At 42.1% G+C, this 21,103-nt stretch overlaps 3 protein-coding genes across 9 annotated transcripts in view; 1 reads left to right on the top strand and 2 right to left on the bottom strand.

The window, feature by feature from the left end:
* The window catches only part of gpcpd1 (glycerophosphocholine phosphodiesterase 1), a 16,245-nt gene extending 14,363 nt beyond the window's left edge, over positions 1-1,882 (bottom strand). The window contains exons 1-3 of one of the 2 annotated variants that reach the window (XM_061704070.1): positions 1,594-1,882; positions 697-772; positions 93-183 (exon numbers count right to left, since the gene is read on the bottom strand). In XM_061704070.1, coding sequence (XP_061560054.1) covers positions 93-183; positions 697-745 — 140 coding nt within the window. In that variant the 5' untranslated portion in view covers positions 746-772; positions 1,594-1,882. Of the gene's footprint in view, positions 1-92; positions 184-696; positions 773-1,593 lie in introns of those variants that run through there. The other variant, XM_061704071.1, reaches the window with a different exon arrangement.
* chgb (chromogranin B) lies at positions 59-15,508 on the top strand. 5 transcript variants are annotated; one of them, XM_061704067.1, is made up of 9 exons: positions 59-277; positions 8,780-8,899; positions 9,862-10,070; positions 10,195-10,241; positions 11,653-11,743; positions 11,817-13,482; positions 13,597-13,693; positions 13,794-13,895; positions 15,130-15,508. In XM_061704067.1, exons 3-9 carry the CDS (start codon positions 10,022-10,024, stop codon positions 15,205-15,207), a joined length of 2,130 nt encoding a protein of 709 aa, XP_061560051.1. In that variant the 5' UTR covers positions 59-277; positions 8,780-8,899; positions 9,862-10,021; the 3' UTR covers positions 15,208-15,508. The 5 variants fall into 5 exon arrangements, with proteins under 5 accessions (XP_061560051.1, XP_061560049.1, XP_061560050.1 ...); XM_061704065.1 differs by lacking the exon at positions 59-277 and adding an exon at positions 2,097-2,159; XM_061704066.1 differs by lacking the exon at positions 59-277 and adding an exon at positions 2,111-2,423.
* trmt6 (tRNA methyltransferase 6 non-catalytic subunit) lies at positions 15,350-20,825 on the bottom strand. 2 transcript variants are annotated; one of them, XM_061704072.1, is made up of 12 exons: positions 20,544-20,825; positions 20,151-20,284; positions 19,882-19,991; positions 19,415-19,506; positions 19,251-19,334; positions 19,058-19,182; positions 18,094-18,270; positions 17,718-17,860; positions 17,568-17,653; positions 16,905-17,007; positions 16,339-16,425; positions 15,350-16,270 (listed from the first exon to the last, which is right to left on the bottom strand). In XM_061704072.1, the coding sequence occupies exons 1-12, from the start codon at positions 20,648-20,650 to the stop codon at positions 16,124-16,126; spliced, it is 1,395 nt and encodes a 464-aa protein (XP_061560056.1). In that variant the 5' UTR covers positions 20,651-20,825; the 3' UTR covers positions 15,350-16,123. The 2 variants fall into 2 exon arrangements, with proteins under 2 accessions (XP_061560056.1, XP_061560057.1); XM_061704073.1 differs by having other exon boundaries at positions 15,354-16,270; positions 18,100-18,270.
* Between the last annotated feature and the right edge of the window lie 278 nt (positions 20,826-21,103).

The following is a 21,103-nucleotide window of genomic DNA, read 5'->3' on the forward strand; positions in this document are numbered from 1 at the left end:
CAGTCAGGATGGGGGGAGGGGAATAAAAAAAAAAAAAAAAAAAAATGCTCTTTTGAGCTGTTGTGGAGTTGCAAAAACAAGCGTTCGCGAACCCTTCATCGCTTAGGACATCCAAGATCACCGCTTTTTGGTAGCTCCAGCTGCCCAGGGCTTCACAGCTCCCAACCACGGCGATCACCTCGCCTGAGGAACACGCAGGAGCGACGATTTTAAACTTGAAATACATTGTCATGTCATGTCATGGAAACACATTCTGCTGTATTCTTTACGGCATAAGGTAAGACAGTCACCCCTCGCTTTTTGCAAGGGTTAGGGACCAAGACCCACTGTGAATAGCAAAAATCCACACAAGCACTAGCCAGTGCTTGTGTGGAAGTCTCAACTTGCCATCTGACCGATTTGACAAATTTTCCCAACATTTTTAGGCAAAGACACGACGCGGTTCCAAACAAGTGTGACCTTGTTGTGTCTTCATGACAGATCATGGTCTATTTTCACCTTTCTGGGAATCAATTATTGATCAATTTTATATGAGCAGTTTCACTAATGTTATCAATGCCCGTGCGGCAATACAGTTTAGGGAAAATTTGTGCAAGTCTGCAGATTGGCATGAACAAGTGCATTTTTCAGCTCGTAGTGTTGGTTTGAGTGCATCTGTACTTGACGTTTGTGTTGGGTCGGCCGGGTTGAACAAACCTGGACACGTTTCTCCTCTGACAGTCAGGGTCACCTGGGAGACCTCCATTGTTGACAGATTGACGACTGGCACGTGCTAACAAGGAGACACACACACACACACACACACACACACATTAGTTCATGTAAATATGTCCCTCAAATACCCACATGAAATGTAAATGCTGTTGATAGTGTACATTTACACTACCGGTGATGGGATATTTGAAATAAACCCGCATTTTTTGAAATATTGGGAAGGTATGTGAGTATCCGCCACGGACTGGCTGTCGGAAGTGGTCGCACAACGAGCCACAGCGTTGATTGCGCATTTTTTGAGTCACTGCATTCACGTTTTTCACCTTATACACACACAACTATGTACCACTACTGATGATGTTGAACCTGTGCCCTAATTTTACTCATGACTTCCAAATTCAGAATTTCCCCGTGTTAATATGGAAGAAGATTGTTCTTCAAAGAGGAGCTGTAGTCCTCTTCCCCTTTTCCTTCTTAGTAAAAAGTTAATGAGCAGTGAACCCTTATCATGTTCATTATTTTAGTTCTTCATAATAGTGTTTTCACATTTGTTTATTGTATTGTATTTTTTAACCACAAATTGATATATTTATAAAAAAAAAAAAAAAAAAAAAAAAAAAAAAAGGTAAACATAATAATAATTGGTCTGGATAAATTACATTGCCATTCATTTCAATGGGAAATATTACCTCGGTTTAAGAACGTTTCGGGTTACAAACAGAGTCACGGAACGAATTAAGTTCGTAACCCGAGACTCCAACTGTACACGTTTACATTAACAGTTATGGGTTATTTCAAATATACTGCCAAATAACGGGTAATTTGGCAAGTACTACGCCGTGTAAAACTAGCTAGTCGGATCATTTTCCAAAGAATTACCTTTTCCTATACAGCGATGGAGCGCTTCATGATGGAGGCGAGGCCAGCTGGTTAGGTTACAAAAGCATCTTTATGAACGGTCACGAACCTCGTCCCGAGCCTACCGCGAGCCATTGCCGTCCAACACCGAACAATACCGCTGAAATTAACTTGGATGTCTTATCAACGTCGACGTTAAAACCTGAACGCCCGTGTCGCGGTGCAAAACAGCGGCGCTTGTCCAACACTAATGTGTTTAAACTAGCAGTAGCAGCGAAACACGTCACAGAGTTGAGCTACAATCTAGAGGATACGATTTCAAAAGAAAAATAACCCATACGCCGAAATGTAACGTTTCTGAAATGTCATCACAATAATTTGATAGTTAAAAGAATAAAATCATAAATAAAATAATTTCATGGGCAAATATTGATTTTTTAAAATCATTTTCTCCCACAAATAACACGCCTGGTGGTTTTATTTTGAAAGCCCATGTTGACTTGGTTCTTGTTTTTTCCGGATTCCCCCTCCCCACCAATACGGAAACAAGCTGAAACCGCCCAGTGCTGGATAACAGTTTATCATCTGTAAGGTCGGGCGACAACACTCGCGTTTTAGTAACCGTGCTCACGTGTTTAGCAGTCAAAATCGCGTGTTGTTATAGTCTTTTTTTTCTTCCCCTTTCTACAAGGGTCAAACAAGTCAGTCAGCGTCAGTATCAGTGGCCATGACGCGTTAAAGAACCACGGCGGTGGTCGTAAACCACACTTTCCCTTTCTCAATCCAAAGCGAGAACACACTTTGGACTTAGTTGCCGTAATAATGCTGAGCTAAGTTTAAACTCGCCAAAGGTAATTTGTCTAATCGTTTTCAAGGTTTAACGTCATCCTGAGCTTAGTCATTTTTAATTTGATTTGGTTTTACGAACCATCGTCAATGAAACAAATGTCAGGTGGTTTGAATATGCAAACTTTATTGACATACACACTAGGTAAATTGTCTTTCTGTATAAAACTTTATGTAACCTCACTGACGAGTCGAAATATTTGATAAAACTTCCTGTTATGGTGGGGTTGAAAATGCACAGGAAGTCTGCCATTTTGGTTTTAAACACACACACACAGACACACATATATATATACTGTATATATGTTTTTGGCAACTGTGGGCCAGTGAAGCTCTTTGAGACTCTTGTGGTTACTCATTCACTGCCAGCCTTCCCAGTTAACATGGATATTTGTCTTCTCAAGCCGTCAATGGCAGTGAATGTGTTAAGGGCGATACAAATAAATTTGACTCGTTGAGCTTGAAAATTCAGCTTCCCTTAGCAAATTTAACAGCCGTTTCTATCGTGAGTAGACCCGCAACAAGTGATTCAACCTTTTGTTCTTTCTTTTTTTTTTTTTTTTTTCAGTATGACCCAATAGCTCTCCTGACCATCAGCTTTAGCTCTGAAGCCTACGCCACAGTATCAAATCAACCTTTGGTCTTTTCCACCACCCAGTGTTGGAAAAATAATAATGCCACTTCCCTAACGGGGACATTTTATTCAACTCTGCAGAGCTCCGTGCTTTAAGCAGTATTAGTATCAGTATTTGTCAAGTTGAGCAAAAATGGCTGCGTGGTAAACATTTAGGTGATGATGTAATATTAGCTTTGCATTAAGTTAAGCTTTCAAGTTTGCACACAAACGTGCTCTAAAACAGAGTGAAACAGACAGAATTTGGAATGAACAAATAGGAGTCCCGCTCCCGTTTGACTTTAATGCGCAAATGTGGATGCATTGAACAAGCTGCTCAGTCTCTGTAATGCCCACAAAAGCCTAAAATGATTCATCTTATGATAATAATCTTTGCGCACTCCTATTGCCAGACGTTATTGCCGTGAGTTGGAGCCGCAGACTTTCCAGCTGCATAACCGTATGGCTTTGAATTAAAAAAAAAAAAAAAAAGAACTGAAGGAACTCATCAATATGCCGTTGCACGCGTGCACAGAAGCGTGTTGTGAAAATGTCAAGTTACTTACTCGAGTGAAATATGTAGCATGTTCACGCATCCGTGCCGGCCGATTTGTTTGCACTTGTCACGGTGGAGTGAACATCAAAAGATGTCGGTTTGTTTTTTCCGTCACTCACATTTTGCGTCTGAGTTCTCCCGTTGAGACTCCCAACTCCATTCTCGGTGGTGTTCACATCAGAAAGACAAAGTCGGCGTTAGAACGCTTTCGGGGGGGACTCCGTTAGAGCTCGCTAATGGCTCGATGGCCACGCGTTGAAATGTAGATTTGGAAATAAAAAAGGATTCGTCGAGCCCGAGGATGCTTTAGTGTTACAGTGAGCTGATGAGCGATCCTGAGCTCTGACGTGAAAGATTTGTTGCAACTTAGGGATTCGACAGTGCTTAGGCTTTCAAGTTAAGACTTTCGAGTCTAGATTTGGGTTTCAAATGGGAGATTCAATCGAAGGTTAGGGAAATGTTCCGATTTAGACAGGATTAGGATTTTAAGTCATGGTTATGGTTTCATACAAATGCTCGGGTTCCAAGACAGGATTAGCGTTTGAAGATAGTTTGCAGCCAGGGAAGGAGTTTCACGCAAATGTTATGTTTCGTCAAAACAGGATGACGGGATTCAGATTCAGGTTTAAAGCCTGGGTTAGGGTTTGAAATTCGATTTTCAACTCAGGGTTAGCGTAGCTACTGACATGGTCACTGGACTTTGTGAGCATTTCAAAGCATCCAGAAGGTTCATCGTGGGACACTCCCAACTTATTATTGCTATCCTGGAAGCTGACAACAATCTGAGTTACTTCCTTTCACGCAGACTGTTATCTCTCATGGATTCGTTGTAAAGCAATAAGACGACGACTCAGTGAATGCAGCGATAAGCGCTTTACTTTATTGCTAGGCAGGTTATCTATTGCAATACACTGAGAGGAAAATAGACGAATAGGAAACCATTGATGTAAAAGCAGCACCAGTAGTACAAAGTGACAAAAAAGTGGCAAAAGTGGAACCTGTATCCCAAATTACTGGACTCCAAGGTATCCGTTCCCAGGACCAAGTTAACAAAGGGTACCATTATGTTCCAAAAGGGAGTCAAGGGTACAAAAGAGATGTTTTTAAATCACCTGAACAGCCAGGAAGATGGACAGGTACCAGGGCGGGGTCTCTGCCACACTGCGCGCGAGTTTGTTATGGTCCACTTCACCGCCGCTGTTACCGTTGAAAGGATTAAGTGGCTCTCCCACGGCCTGTACTCTGTCCTCATCCATCTGAATGTGCGCGCAAACACACGCAAAGAGCACCCTGACAGACAAATAGACCTCCACCCATGCTCAATACCTGAAAGATGTTGATGCTACAACTCTTATTACATGGTAATTAGACTATTACATTGTAATTACATGGGCAAAGAAAGCATGACTTGCTAGTAATCACAGACAAAACCGAGGCCATTGTTACCAGCTCACAACAAAGTTACATTCATGAAGGCCTTATAATTAGAAATCTACACCACTCATGACTACTTTATCACACCTTTCAACGCCAATACAACAGTAACCGCTCTACCTTTCAGGCAAGTTTGAGTTCATTTAGGCATACAAACTCTTATTTGGAATCTTTCATTTTGACACAGCGCACCGTGTGCGTGTACATACCTGCGATAGAAAGAGACGATCGCTTCCAATTCATGTATGCCGTATGCAACTTTGTGTAACTTCCCCAGAAGCAATGCCTGCGCCTACCAGTCACATTGACTGTTAAGTAATTTGATGTGAAAATGTGCAGTTAAAGATGAATTTGTTGAGTTACTTGAGACATGTTTATTATGTGTTGGCGAGACATATAAGTTGATTTGATAAATGCTAAGTCTGATTTGATATATGCTAAGTCCGCAAAATAGAAATAAACATCCATACTTAATGGATAGTTGTTGTGTGTGTGCCCCCCCAATATAAATTCACATTTAAATAGCTTTATATTTTTAATTCTAATAATAATAGTGTGCAACTGCATGGCTCAACACTTGTAGCTGATTTATAGTCTCAAGATGCCTCTTTGCATAATAACACTTTCAGGCTGCCGGCAGCGCTAATGATTTTGTGGCTTAATTTTTCATGTTGGGAGATGAGAGGGGCAATTCACACATTATGACTTATTATTATGATAAGCAAAAGACCCCAAAGCTCTCACACACACACACACAAAGTCATAACATTCTTTGTTGTTGCAGCATGCGGCCTGATGCGGCAATGAAATGACATGTGCGACAAAATATGGCCACATTTTTTTTTCACGGTCACAGCAGTACAACATGTGCGCCCAGTACACTTATGCAAACAACTCTATACAGTATAGGTTTGTGTTACATTTGTGTTACGTTGCGTAGCCTTGTATTGGCGCTGCAGCTTACGGCTGACGCACAACTTAAAAACGACCTAACTAACGAGCTAATATCGGTGTAGCTAATCCTCTAACCACCTAAAGAATAAAAAACTAGCTCACTCCCTATCCTAAAACATTAAAACTGTAAAATGAATAAATAAATATGACAAGGAATCAAATGTACATAGTGGACAATACTACTGTGCATTACTGTATGCTTAAACGTATACAAAGTGTTTATAAGAGGATGTGTGGGGAGGTTCAAACGTCTTAAAAATATGCAAGACCGGAACTGTACCCCTGCAGTAAACGAGGGATTACTGTAAACATAAAGTCAAATGAAGTCAACAAAAATAATAAATACTACAAGTTCAGCCCTCTCCTTAATCTCAAGTTTTCCAATTGGTCTAAACAACAAGATGATGCATTCAATTAAAGGTCAGCGTCCTCTCTTATTGAGCATCAGCAATAAGAGCAGGCCCGACTCTGATCGACACCTGTCGCCTGAGGCTGGACGCGATCGGAAATCATCCGATTGTCCCGCGCTGACCTTTCACCTGCGTGAACAACACTTATCGTCACTGTCGCATTAACCCAAAAAGGTCACAACGTGGAGGAAAGGTTTCGAGACACGGCGGCGGCAGCAGCAGCAGTCACGTGAAAATGCTCATCATGCTGACTTTTGATGGCCACAAGCGACTTCACACATATTTGATTGGACTTCGTTCTCCTTCGCGCGACAAGCGCACACGTTGAGACTCAATAGCCGCAAAATGTTCATTCATTATTTATCCGCAAGGATTTTGTCTCAATAGTACTTATCTTCCTCCATTTATTACCTCCCCAAAGAGCTCATTAGGGTCCTTATCTTTTTTTTTTTTTTTCCCCCCTCCCCTCCCCTCCCTCCCCCATGTTTTGCTCATATATATGGAAAAAGGAAATAAAGTACAAGAACTCCATGTTCCTGGATAATTAGTAGGAGACTGGACTGAGAAAAAAAAAAATCAGAGTTATGAATCTACTTGACGTTGACAATGGAAAATAAAAGTGATTTTGATTCTGAGGAGTGTGTCGTTGTTAGTGGTAGTAGTAGTCATTCATTATGTTAATGCGTTCATGGTATTTATTCTTTTTACTCCATAAACATGCAGAAGAATCACTTTTAAGAATTTACTCGGCTTTTGTAGGATTTTGAAATCATGGTAACTAGCGGTGTGCGTAATTGTGTGTATAATGGCATTGTGTATATTATTCATTATTTTTAAATGTATTTTTAAATATTATAAAGGAAGAAAAAATACATTTCTTTAGAATTTTGAACAAAAAAAGTCAGGGTAATTAGTAGGGCAGGTGTGTAATTGCGTAAGCTATGTGCTTTGTCATCTACTTTTTATTCGTATATTTTTAATATCAATATTTAGTATCACGGTATAGCAGGTATTTCCTTTTTTAATATATTTTCATGAATATGAGAATGATAATTATAGTTCTATGTTTTAAATTATTATACACATCTGCCATATTTATTCACATGATTTTGTGAAGGGTACCCAACCTGATGATTGAAAGGACTCAACCCCCTGGAACGTTTACTCGTTAAGGTCCAAATTTCAATCATCACATTTGCATCACGTGGCTATTGCAACAAAACTAAAAATTAAAAAAAAAATATATATATATTTTTTTTAAATGCATGGAATTTTTGTAGATACAGTGAACTCTTGCTTTTTGCAGAGGAATGTGAATAGTAGCTGCCCCCTCAAAAGTGTTTGTGCCATATTTTCTCCGCTTGATGAGCGTCTTCACTGTGTTCCAGGGTATATTTAATGCCTTGGAAATTCTTTTATTTGTACTCTTTTCACGGCGGACATTTTTGAACAAGTGAGATCCCTCCAACGCGGTGGAAGCTCTTTTGAGAGGATGCGACGACACGAATGTTAGGAAAAGCCTACTAGAACATCTTACATGTATTTGGGGTTAATCGGAGACAATTTAAATGGTGGGTGTGTGCCGACTCCCATTTAACATGAAGCATAGCCACAACCCTAGTAATGAAGGTGTGCACACTTTTGCAACCACATTATCTCAGTTGTTTATTTTTTATTTCCCCCTCTCGAAAAGATTATTTTTTTTTTCTTCCAAATTGAGTTTCACAGGTTATAGATTACATTAATAGTGACAAACAAAGATTTGAAGTGATTTATCTTGTTCTCATTTTGTATATATATTTTTTTTAATACAAAAAAAAAAACTGCAATTGCAACTGGCCAATTGAGGTGTGTAGACAAATTTCCAAATGACCTTGAATGTATTTATTTGTACATATACTGTATACATATTGCTTTTAAAGTAACCCCAAGAGGTAAAGCTTGAATAATTAAACAATCATTTGATATGTAAAGATATTTCTCAAAATATTGTGATTCAAAACATACAGAAATGTAGACCAAAAACAATACATGTATTATATGACTGTAATATCTCATTTCTTTTTAAAGTGTAATTCATGAATAGTAGTATTTTCTTTGATCTCCTCTTCCTTGTTACTTGGAGAGGCTGGCTCTCATCGTCTTGATGGCGAGTGCGCGCGTTCCGGCTGGTGATTGGCTATCTCATCGGCCCGACTGTTCGCATGCGAGCGATTTCATAGTATGTGTCCTACAAAGGAGAAATAAAGATAGGCCTGCTGTTGTACTGCAGAAAACATAGTGAATAATTTAGCTAGTGCTTTCATATGAGCGCAAACTATTGATCTTGGGTGTCTTGAAGCAATTATTATTATTATTATTGATTATTATTATTATTTTTTTTTTTTACTTCAGGAGGGTTGCTGAGCTGAAGCAGCGCCAGCAAGGAGAGAATGTGTGATGTGGCGAAAAGTCCAGATGAATTATTGACGAGGAGGCTAACGCTTGGTTTACGATCAACGGACACTTCATTAGGTACACCCGCACCTGCTGATCCGAGCTTATTTTGCACACTGCGGAATGTTTTCATGTGGCGGTGAGCTGATTTCGATGAAATGGAAATGCCATTCAAAATGTAAATCAACATTTTGCCATCCTTCAGAAGTCCATTGATTCAGGTTTTGGGGCATGTTATTTTGTAAAAAATATTATTTTTAAAGTAACTAGAGCATTGATTAGAGATTTTCTTCCCGTTGGACAACCTCATATTTAAATTGTAACATTTGAATACAAATTAACTTTCGACAGCAATAAATATTTTATTGTGTTAACATTTTTTAAAAGTAGGTAGTCATAATTCATTGTATTTTCTGAAACATACGTATGAGTGGGGGAAAAAAATCATATGTATAAAATGTAATCAAAAGTTTAAAAAAAATCTTACAGAAAATAAGCAACCATGTAGTGTAAACTTTTTCGGTTTATAGAATATTTTTTACCTTGAATATATATCAATATAAAAATATATATTGAATATATCAATAAATGTTACATTTTTTAACATACTTTTAGTTTTAATAATTGTACTATACGTATTTATGAAGCTATCCAAAATATTCATTCCTCATCTATTTTTTTCTAAAAAAAAACACAAAAAAAAAAAACACGTAGAAAGCAAAATTACGACCATATCACAGTAAAATTAATAACGCATGCAGTCATTACCGGTTTGTACCGTATCTTAAAGGACCGGAGCTAAAAACGGGTGTCTTGATAATGAAGTTTGCAGGGTGTGTGATTGCCAATCGCTGTCATGCCTTTGGGCGCCTCGCGGCATTAACCCCCCCCCCCCCCCCCCCCCCCGCCGACAATGGCCCTGTTCCTCTCAATAATGTTTAAACCATCACCTGTGTGATGGCTAATTTTGTCCACGGAAGAAGAAAAAAAACAAAACCAAACAAACAAAGAAAACGAGCTGTTGCTGCTTCTCCCTGCAGGTCTAATGAGTCATGACATGAGCATCCCCTCCCACGCGCCTTGACTCCCTCACTCCTTCCTCCCCCACTCCGAGCACCTTTATATTGAAGGCTCTGCTCCTCCTCCTGCTAGAGCAGCTCTCCCGCCGCATTGGGAGGCTCACCGGAGTCCGGAAGAAAGATGACGACTTGTCCTCTTTTCCTGTTACTTGTGTTGGCGTTACTCACAGGTGAGTTCAGCACCACGGACAGTGACTCTTGGCACTTTTGGTTTTTTTTTTTTTTTTTTTTTTTCCCCTTCTTCATTGCTTTTGTTGCATTTACTAAAGCCCGAAATGTTTTTCTCCCATGCAGGGAATCGAGCGTTTCCAGTGGGGAAGGATGGCCAAAGAGAAGATGCGGTAAGTCATTGTCTAAATGACATTAATATGCATGCATAACATACATGCAGACAGATATTGTGCACGCAGAACTTGTCAATGAACGCATGGGAGGGAAAAAAAAAAAGAAAAAGGGTCAAAACCATGCATGCGTACGACGCTTTACTGTGCATCGAGGACCTCACACTGGATGCCGTTATTCATATTGGAAGGAATAAAATAATCAAATGTACAATAAAAATTGTAATCAAGGGTGAAAGAAAAAATATATATCACTTACAGTCTCGTTGGAACATTTGTAACACTCCTACAACTGTAAGAAGTTAAAATGAATGAATAAAATAAGACCATATATATATATATATATATATATATATATATATATACCTGATAGACCGCATTGTTAAAAATGGTATGAACTAAAACTACTCACCCAACAGTAACAACACAGTCATGGATGGTCACCATGCAGCGTACATCCCGTTCGTGTTATTATTATTATTATTGACTGTGAGATCCCCTTAAGGCCTTACGCAATCATTGTGACCGAAGAAATTCATTGGCGTATCATCCTTGGTCTCGAGATCTTGAGTTACTTCTCCTGTTTCAACATTGAACACTTCATTTCAGCAATCAGAACGCACTTGAGACATTATAATCGTATGGACAAAAAAATGATATATATGCTGCATACAATGACTATGCGATGATCACATGCAATAAAATAAATAAAACCAAGTATACTACAAGGACAAAAGGTCAATCTTAAGCCATTTTATTTTAGAATTAGAAGAATGTCATATTTTAAGAAGAAGAAATGAATAATAATGCCTTACATTCTTGTTGCAGTTTGTTCTTCAAAAAAAACACAATTTCGTTGCATACAATAAGGATTTTTTTTTTAATAGGGCCTTTTCCTAAAATGTTTTTGTGGTTTGTCTCAATATTTTTATTCTCATATAGATGACTCATCTTTATATAGTTCTCTTTTTCTCAAAAAGAATACAACTAATATCATAAATATATCATTCCAACTTAACTTGAATCCCCAAATATTACTCAAAACAAAAACGAAAGAAAAACACTCTTGCGTTCCAACTTTTTTTCTCAAATAATTTCTCTCTAGAAATATGACTGTTATCAATGTACGACTTGATTCTCTTAGCTTTTAATTTGAACTAATTCACGTCCACTTAGGCAACAATTGTTCGGGTTCTTTTCTTGCGTGAACCAATAATTTAAAAATCGCATGGTAAGCAAAGTGTCAAAAAAAAATAAAAATCCCGGATCAGCCCCGAAATTTAAGGAGTTCTTCCTTGGTCAAGATCCAAATTCTGCCAAAAATGTTTGTGGAATCTTGCTGATAAATTGGCAAAGATGCTTAGAATATTGCAAAAACTCAACTTGTAAACAAGCCTTATTGCTTAATCAGGTGACAAGATGTTTGGTGGAGGTTCTGTCCAAAGCTCTCTCCCAACCGGACACCCAACTGGACGAAGAGTGTAAGGAGATCCTCCAAGCAGGTTTGTGCCACATTCCAGTTAGTTCAGGACAAAAATGATAAACAGTACATGACCCGTTTTGTCCTGTTTGCAGGACTTAAACAGCCTCCGCCGGAGAAGAAGAGCAACGAGGTCAGCTATGAAGAGCCGGTCAAAGATCATGAACAAGGGGCCGAAGCCAAGGGCTTGAATGCACAAGACATCCAAGAACTCCTGAAGTCTGTGGAGCCCAAGCAGGAGACCTCAAAGGACGAACACAATCAGGAATCATGGAGTCTGGAGAAGAGACACCAGGAAGACAACGGCGAGGAAGAGGAGGAGCAGGAACGGGAGAAGAGAAGCAGCTGGCGGCCTGGAAGATTCCACCAGAAGCAGCATAAACGTGACGAGGAGTCTTTGGGAGGAGAGTCCAAAGAGGAGGAGGAGGGGGACGAAGAACGCAGTCAGGAGTCCTGGGATTTTGGCCGAAGGAGCGACGACGACGACCAAGAGGAGCCCGACAAGCACATTTGGAAGCCCTCCCATCGATACCACCACAAAAAGAAGTTCCACAAGCGTGGAGACGAGGAAGAGGACTACGAACGCAGTCAGGAGTCATGGGGGCTCGACGATGAGAGGGACAAGAGAGAATGGAGACCCGGGAGATACCACCAGAGGGACGAAGAACTCTCAGAGGAGCCAGATGTGGAACACAGTCAGGAGTCATGGGGGCTCGACGATGAGAGGGATAAGAAAGACTGGAGGCCTGGGAGATACCATCAAAGAAGACACAAGCGTGATGAGGAACTGTCAGAGGAACCCAGAGAGGAACCAGATGATGAACGTAGCCAGGAGTCGTGGGGTCTCGACGACGAGAAGGACAAGAGGAAATGGAGGGCCGGGAGATACCATCAGAGGAGACACAAGAGGGACGAGGAACTCTCAGAGGACCCAGATGAGGAACGTAGCCAGGAATCTTGGGATTTTGACACCGACCGATACAAGAGGGACTGGAGACCGGGTAGATACCACCAGAGGAGGCACAAGCGAGATGAGGAACTCTCAGAGGATCCTGATGAGGAACGTAGCCAAGAATCTTGGGATTTTGATACTGACAGGTACAAGAGAGACTGGAGACCGGGGAGATACCACCAGAGGAGGCACAAGCGAGATGAGGAACTCTCAGAGGATCCTGATGAGGAACGTAGCCAAGAATCTTGGGATTTTGATACTGACAGATACAAGAGAGACTGGAGACCGGGGAGATACCACCAGAGGAGACACAAGCGAGATGAGGAACTCTCAGAGGATCCAGATGAGGAACGTAGCCAGGAATCTTGGGATTTTGACACCGACAGATACAAAAGGGAGTGGAGACTGGGAAGATACCACCAGAGGAGACACAAGCGGGACGAGGAACTCCCAGAGGAAGCCAGAGAGGAACAAGATGAGGAACGCAGCCAGGAATCATGGGACTTTGACACGGGGAGGGAAAAGAAGACCTGGAGGCCTGGGAGATATCACCAGCAGAAGCCCAAGTTTGACGAAGAACTCTCCGAGGAGAAGAGGGACGAATCGGATGGAGACCGCAGTCAGGAGTACTGGAGCTTCGACAAGAGACACAACGAAGATGATGACATCGACTTTGGAAAGCGCATTTGGAAACCGTCACATCGGTACCGCCGCCAGAAATATCACAAGCCTGGAGGGGAGGAGTTGTCTGAAGATGAAGACCTGAGGGATAATTCTGACAATTTGGAGGGCAGAAGTGAAGCTCTGAGGTATTTGATTTCTTCTGCCGGATCACAAGACCAAAGTCTATGTAGAAGCAGTAGTTGTAGCAGTAACAAATCTTCCTGGTCCTGCTTGGTCTGACTGAGTGGTTGTTTCTTTAGGTATCTGGCTGACAAGCGAAACCCTTGGATCTACAGAGGCTACTACCATCCCGCCTGGTTCAAAAGGGATCCAGAGGACCGTGCTACCCTAAATAAGGTAGACCAGCTGTTTACCGGCTGAAGACTCAGTGCAGTTCGGGTCCAGATGTCAAGCATCAGGACTTTTGAATGCAGTTCTGACTTTTGAATGTGTGCAGATGGATGAGGCGGCCATGCTGCTGAGTCAAAAGATCAACCAGTTCGCCCACCAGAAGGCATCAAAGGGAGCCACGCACCCAAGGGCGCTCACTCCGCACGAGGTCCGTTAAGCCACATTTTTCGGCTTTTACGTGCACCGTGACATCAGAACGAAGAAGTTTGAATTGGGTCGACTTGATTGAACTGTGCCAGTTGTACTGACCAGAGAAACAGCAAAGTCCAGAAAATGACACATTTTGCCAAAATGCGGGAAATTGATGGGGAACCTCCAAAACCCCCTCTTGCCCGTTTTGGGCTGGTGCTGCTGATATCAAACAGTGACATAGAAAACACCGCCTCAGAAAGCAGAAATTTATTGGGCCCACTTCAAATCTTTATTCTTTTTCAGTGTTGTTTATACAGAACAGCAACTACCCCCGCTTTATGCGCATTCCGTGACTGTGACGTTACTCAAAATAGACTCACAAAGCCTACAAGATAGGTTAGGGTTATAGTATAAAACGTGGTTTTTGCCCTGAGTGTTCCAACAACATTCTGCCGTGGAAAATCTGCAAAAACAGTTTGATAACGTGACGTTCTGCGGGTAAACTATGTTCTGTCTCGTGCCCGTTGACCCGCTAAAGCCGCAGAGCACATCCAGTAGCTCCTCCACAACCTCGCTGAGGGGGGGAGGGCAGCTCATTATAGAAATGTCCATTCCGCACAGACATGCCCGGGGTCCTTGCCGTACGAGTGCACATCAACAACTTGGCCCAGAACTAGCGACACCGCTAATATTCCACAGCAGAACTTTGGCATCGCTGCGTCGTCTGCATCTATTTTTATTTTTTATTTTCCCTTCATTGGCCGCGGGCAGAGCCGCGTTTCTTATCTGCCGCAGTTTTTTTCCGCGCCAAGCTCAGCACACTGTAACGACCTCCCGGGGCCGTCGGCCATCAGCGGTGGCTCCCGTGAATAATGTGGAGCTAAACAAACAAACAAAACCAGAGCGAATGGCTCCATATACCCAACATAGCACGCTAAATTATATTTGCCGACTTGTGGAATTGATTACGTTTTTTTTGGCCACTGTTATTCTTAGGCCAAGTTAGTCGCTCAACTTTGAGGGCTTTTCCTATCGTAGCTCCTCCACGAAATTCTTTGATAATTCAGCTCCCAAAGTCACTTTCATGTGGCAACATGAAATTTGGTAGGCATGAATATTTATCGGTTGACCAAAAAGTCTTTTGTGATGAAGTCCCTGCTCTGAAGACTCACAGACACTCACTACTAGCAGAAATGTATTGCTGCAATAACTCCACTCTGCTTCGAACTGTACGTCTCTTTTTTTTGCAGGAGAAAGCGCGGGAAAACCTGGCGGCAATGGATGTGGAGATGAAGAACATCGTTGCCAAGTTGCACGATAAAGAATGAGCTTCGCTTTCGACGTTTCAATGGAAAACACACACACACACACAAAAAAGACATCGTTTGTCACGTCTGCCAAGTTAATGTGCGTAAAAAAACAACTTGAAAATCCCAACTGTGGAGCCTTGCTTAAAAAAAAAAACATTCAATGAAAATGTTATTATTGTATTTGTGCTATTTTGATGTGACATCCTGAACGTGAGCATGGGAATGTTTTTTTTTTTAATGTTTATACATAGAAATCCTCCAATATTGACTGATGTCATCGTCTTTAAAAGTGTTAGTGCTCAATAAAAGTTATTCTGGGACCAAACACACTTTTTTAATCCTGTGCACTGTCACGTTGCAACACATTTCCTCACTAAAACAATTATAGTTCATTATTATGATATTGTTAGACCCCCCCCCCCCCACAATTTTAGTATTTTCAGACAATTCAATGTAAAGAAAAAAAAATCTTATTAAAAAAAACAATCTTTAAAGTCACTAACTGAAAATAAATGTCTTCTAAATTTGACACACCAAAGAGTGCTGTTAACAACTAGCCAAATTTGAATGATTAAAAAATATCACAAAGTATATAAAATGAGGTTTCAAAATCATTAAAAAACAAGAAGGGAAGCCTGGAAGACTCTGTCAGGATAAATTAAAGTTATTCTAAGTCAGAATGTTTTAATTCTGTGAAGATTCAGTCATGTTACAAAAGAAAAAAACATTTTTTCACGGAAATAAAAAGTAATAAAAAAAATGCTGACCTAAATGTAAGAAAAGAAAACTAGGGTGAGTCTGTTTTGAGGCCTTTCCTTGCTTAACCGCCGAGACGAGTTTGTGACGAATCCGAACAGACACAACAGTCAGCCCAGCTGCTAATGTGCCCTGAAACACAATCGAGGGGGTGGGGGGGGGTGGGCTTTTAAGTCTTTTAGCTTTCTGTCAGTTTTTGTTTTTTTGGCGCCGGCTCCTCCGAATCAGTCTGGCCTGACCTCTCCGTTTCCACGGTGATGCCAGAGAGGAGGTAACCGCCGCCGCCACTCATCAGCAGCTTGGGATGCGTCCTGTTGGGCAGCACCTGGGGGCACAAAGCGGATCAAGGCTATGACGAGGGCCTGAAGCTATCACTGGGTGGTAGTAGGTCACCTGATAATGGCGCAGCCAGGTGTCGGTGAGGCGGAGGTTGACGGTGCCACCTTGCTCCTTCAGTTTGGTGAAACACTCGACCAGCGGCTGCAGAGATGAATGCAAAGTGAATGGAGTGTGAGGCTCCCAAATCTGACACAGTAGCGTGACAATACAAGTCCATGAAACCCCCAAAATTATTACATATAATTCATATGGCTTGACGCAGACTGGGGAGGGGGAGAGTGAATGGTGTGAGGTTCCCCAGGCTGGCAGGAGTTAGCATCGTTGCGTTCACAATTACTATTGGTTCAAAAGTATTTCGACATAAAAAGCTTCAGCTCTGCGCTTCGGGATCCACATCCTATTCTGCTTATTTTGTTTTCCTCCCCAGACAAGGAGTTTTACTATTGAATAATGTGGACAATTAGTTTCATTTAATTTCCTTGCGGAATGAATAAATGTTTTCTTTCGGATTTCCCTGCTGCGGGAAGCTCATGTCCCACTCGGGGCTTTCAGAAATTAGACCTGCATTAAATAATGACCCTTGTTCGGAGGGATCGTCGTAAAGCTCGTATTGAGCTCACCTCTTTATACTGTGAGTAGACCACAAAGGGCCTGGAGGGCGACAAGAACTTGAGCAGGCACAACAGGACGGGACAAGGGTGGAAGAGAGAGGCGATGACCAACCTGCGAGGAGGCAAAACAAGATGAGCCAAGCAAACCATGAAATACGACGACGACAGATTGTTACTGGAAATGTCGACATGAGGCCGACCTATGAGAAGCCTGTGGTTTAGGTTGGGAACAATGGAAGCGGTGCAATAATGGTGCTTATGATACAGCCGCTATCATGAAGGAGAATCACTTAACCGACACCCCATCAATCGTAAGAAGCCTGTGCCTCACCAGTACCTCTGTGTCAAGTGTATATAGCTGGAATGCATGCTTGGGGAAAGTGGATGGAGTTTGCATGTTCTCCCCGTGCCTGAGTGGGTTTTCTCCAGGCACTCCGGTTTCCTCCCACATCCCAAAAATATGCATGCAAGGTTAATGGAAGACTCTAAATTGCTTGTAGGTGTGCATGTGAGCGCGAATGGTTGTTTGTTTCTATGTGCCCTGCGATTGGCTGGCTACCAGTTCAGGGTGTACCCTGCCTCTCGCCCGAAGATAGCTGGGATAGGCTCCAGCAGCCCGCGACCCTCGGGAGGATAAGCGGTAAAGAAAAGGGATGGAACAATGAAACTCACCCATCTGCGTTCCTCCCCTCTAACAAGGCGGCCGCAGCCGCAAGCTTCTTGCGCTTCTCCTCCTGCTTCACTCTCTTGAGCTGAGCCTAAAACATTTAAAAGAACATTATAACCACGTATCTGTCAATCACACCCGGTCATTTGTCATACCTTCGCCTCTTTACTTCGCTCGCGTTCGTCATCTGTGCGTTGGTCGCCACTGGCATTCGTCTCCGTGTTCTCCGCATTCCCCGGCGTGTCCCGCTGCTCTGTCTTGGGCTGCTCCTCGCCAGCCACATCGGGAGGAGTTGCCTCTGAGAAGCCGTGTACAAAGGATAGAATATTAGTGAATGGAGTGAGGTTCCCCAAGCTGGCAAAGTTTGCATGCGATTGTATTCGTAAAACTTGTTGTACATCGGCCTTAATTGTTAAAATCATTAACATATCAAAGTTATCTGTGTAAAGGCAGAATTGTTGACACTAATCTTGTATTAGATCTCATTTAATATCTTGCAGATGTTCCAAATGATGTGTCCCGCACATGTACCCTCACCAGCACCGGGGTCCTTGGGGCTTGTGTCCAGCGTGCCTGCTAGCAAAGCATTGACGTGGCAGATCGGAAAGTCATGCAGCGTGTCGTGGAAGCGAGCTGGGAAGCCAAAGTTCTCTACTCCTGCCCGGACCGGCCCAGCCCCAGGATACATTTGGATCACTGATCCGTACCCTGCATGGGAGGAGGAGGAGGAGGAGGAGAAGGAGAAGGAGAGAGGGTCACTAAACACAAAGAGAGAGTCATAAAATGAAAAGGCACTTTGTCTGCATTAAGGGCCACCAGATGGTGTCATTTTTATTGCAATGTCATGCGTATCACATATTTAATAGAGTAATCAATTTATTTTATTTTTTTTTAAATACGCTTTGTATTGTTTTGGAGTCGTTTCCCCGAGCATCTGACTTCTTGTGGCGCGACATGATACTGAACACGAGTTATGCCTAGCAACAAGTGACGTAACGAGCAGGGGAAAGTAATCAGAGCAATACTGTTGATCTTATACAGTGTCAAATCATTATTATTATTTTTTTAATCATCGTACTTACGGTTTCTATCAGAGGGCTTGACTATTAAAACTGCATCAATGTATCTATCATCACATTTGAGTGTTATTATTTGTAACAACTTGCATGCCCTTGCTAGCTTAATGATAATGGAAAACGGCGTAACGATTAGCATCAATAATCGCAGTTTTATAACGCTTTAAGAAAGATATTCTAATACAAACGGTGGAGCAACATGTGTAGACGACAATATAACAATCACAGGCATATTTATCCTCTACCAAAAACTACCAATATTATCGCACTTTACTGATTCACAGAGTAGGGGCGACTCTTTTTCATTTGTGTCTGCAGGACTGTATAACACTTAATACGTTGTTAGTGTGTGCCATAAAATGTCATCCAATGTAAAACGTGCCACGGGAAACCCTGTGTTAGATGAACGACATACCCACCTCCCATTCTTTCCATGACGGCCCCCAGCACGAGGCCAGCGCACGTCTCAAACACCAACACTTTGCTGCCGGCGTGGATGTTGGCCAGGTTTAGCATCAGCGCCAGTGTGTCGAATCGCAAGTGACTGCATCACACACACACAAATTACTCACACTGTTGTGCATTTCTGCTGGTTGGAGGCGAAAAACTCACCAGATCTTTCCTGGCTCTCGTCCGTGGTACATGAGCGCCAGGATGCGGCAGGTCGGCTTCAGAACGGTCACGGTGTTCTCGTACCTGAAATAGCATCAGATGCGACTCACTTGCATATAATACGTTATATTATTTTTTCATAACGTGCACGTGTAGCAGCTTACTTCTTCTTTTTCTTCTTGATGTACTTGTCCTGGGCATATTCTGTTTTATTCCTGAAGGTGGAGCTGTTGTCTATGAGCTGTTGGATTATTTCCTTCAAAGCAATCAACATACTGAAATTGAGTACAGCATATCATTAAAAATCGACATCCCTAATCGGCCCTATAGCATTTCCACGGCTCTACACTAACTTTTGCACTGGTAGCACTGGTGCAACCAAGACATGATTTGGTCACACCCCTTTATCTTCTTTTCCTCACTATTATGAGTGAAGACAGGGTTTTCTGTTGTTAAGTAGTTTAGGTCCATGCTAATGGGAAAGGCATCAGGCTACTCCCTGTTTGGTAGCTTAGCAACCAGTGCCAAATATGGACACGCTAGCGCTGGGCGGCCGTCGTCCTCGCAATGTACCGCACCGCAATGTACACCACAGTGTCATGGGGGCACGTCCTCGAGTTTCCATCAGTACCTGACCCTTCAGACCTTGCTCTTTAAGCGTCTCGATGTCATCGCGGGTCAGTTTCTGTGACATGCCGTCGTCCACGATGTTCCGGTTGTCCGTGCCCGCCTCCTTCACATCTGTCGGAGAAAGTGTTGTGGTGAAGCAGCGTGTGGCTCAGCGCTCAAGTTTACATTCTGTGCTCTCCAAGCTCTCCTTCTTCAAACACCTTTTGGTGTTCATGACACTATTTTTAGCTTTTTACTCCTTGAGAAACAAACAAACAAAACAATACCTACCAGAAGCAGCACTTTGTACATCTTTTGGTTTCACAGGTTGCAACTGTCCTCCGGGTACAATTTCAAAAGTGGTGCTGTACAACTGCCCCACGACGTTGTCCAAGAAGAGCCACTTCTTCTCAAACACTACTTTCCTGAAAAAAATAATGTATTTTTTTTTTTTTTTTTGGTCAATATGTTCCATATTTGCCGTCATAACAATTTATGTCAGACTAGCTCTCAATTGAAATTCCTTGTTAACACAGACATGAGGTTCCTCATTGAAAAACCCCAGATTGAGTGAAACCACCTCTAAAATCCAATTTGACTTATCACATAAACTCGAAACTAACACCTGTCGCGTTATCTTGTCACCTGACCACAACGGCACACATTAATTACTTTTAAACGTACTTTCTCGACTGTATTTGCACAGCTTTGTAGATCTCCCCACGCTTCAGCACGACGTGGTCGCCCTCGTTGATTTTATCCAGGGAGTCGTCGTCCCCGCCGTCCGCCATTATCGGTCAAACTAGACGACTGACGGCTCAATATCGAGAACAACTCGAAAAACAATGGTTACAGTGGTTCGCATAAATAGCGGTTTTGCTGTTGTAAAGCGGACGGTGCGATAACGTTGCGTCCCCACGTGTTAGCCTTACTTAGCGTCTCTCCAGTAGAAAGCGGAAAGGAGCCACTTCCGCGTTTTCTTCATTGTCAGCGGTGATTGGTCCAAATTGACAATAGCCAGCCAATAACGTCTGATGTCAATGTTTTGGGTGGTAGACTCCGATTTCAGAATCATCGATGTAATGTTTGTTTTTCGTAAAGTACTGGAACACGTATATTTCACCAGTGTGTAATCGAACCTTAACGAACTAAAATAAATATGACCTTCACATTTGTTTTAAATAAATCAATAAATAAATAAAATAAAGAAATATAAGGGTTAAAAAGAGCAAAAACAAGCCAAT

The sequence above is a fragment of the Phycodurus eques genome, chromosome 18, assembly GCF_024500275.1.
Source record: "Phycodurus eques isolate BA_2022a chromosome 18, UOR_Pequ_1.1, whole genome shotgun sequence".
NCBI lineage: Eukaryota > Metazoa > Chordata > Actinopteri > Syngnathiformes > Syngnathidae > Phycodurus > Phycodurus eques.

Coding starts and splice junctions, on each gene's coding strand:
- chgb (XM_061704067.1), top strand. CDS start 10,022: ATGACGACTTGTCCTCTTTTCCTGTTACTTGTGTTGGCGTTACTCACA. Junction 10,071..10,194: donor TGTGTTGGCGTTACTCACAG/GTGAGTTCAGCA, acceptor TCTCCCATGCAG/GGAATCGAGCGTTTCCAGTG. Junction 10,242..11,652: donor ATGGCCAAAGAGAAGATGCG/GTAAGTCATTGT, acceptor TTGCTTAATCAG/GTGACAAGATGTTTGGTGGA.
- trmt6 (XM_061704072.1), bottom strand. CDS start 20,650: ATGGCGGACGGCGGGGACGACGACTCCCTGGATAAAATCAACGAGGGC. Junction 17,008..17,567: donor GAGGGGAGGAACGCAGATGG/GTGAGTTTCATT, acceptor GCCTCCTCGCAG/GTTGGTCATCGCCTCTCTCT. Junction 16,426..16,904: donor TCTACTCACAGTATAAAGAG/GTGAGCTCAATA, acceptor TCATCTCTGCAG/CCGCTGGTCGAGTGTTTCAC.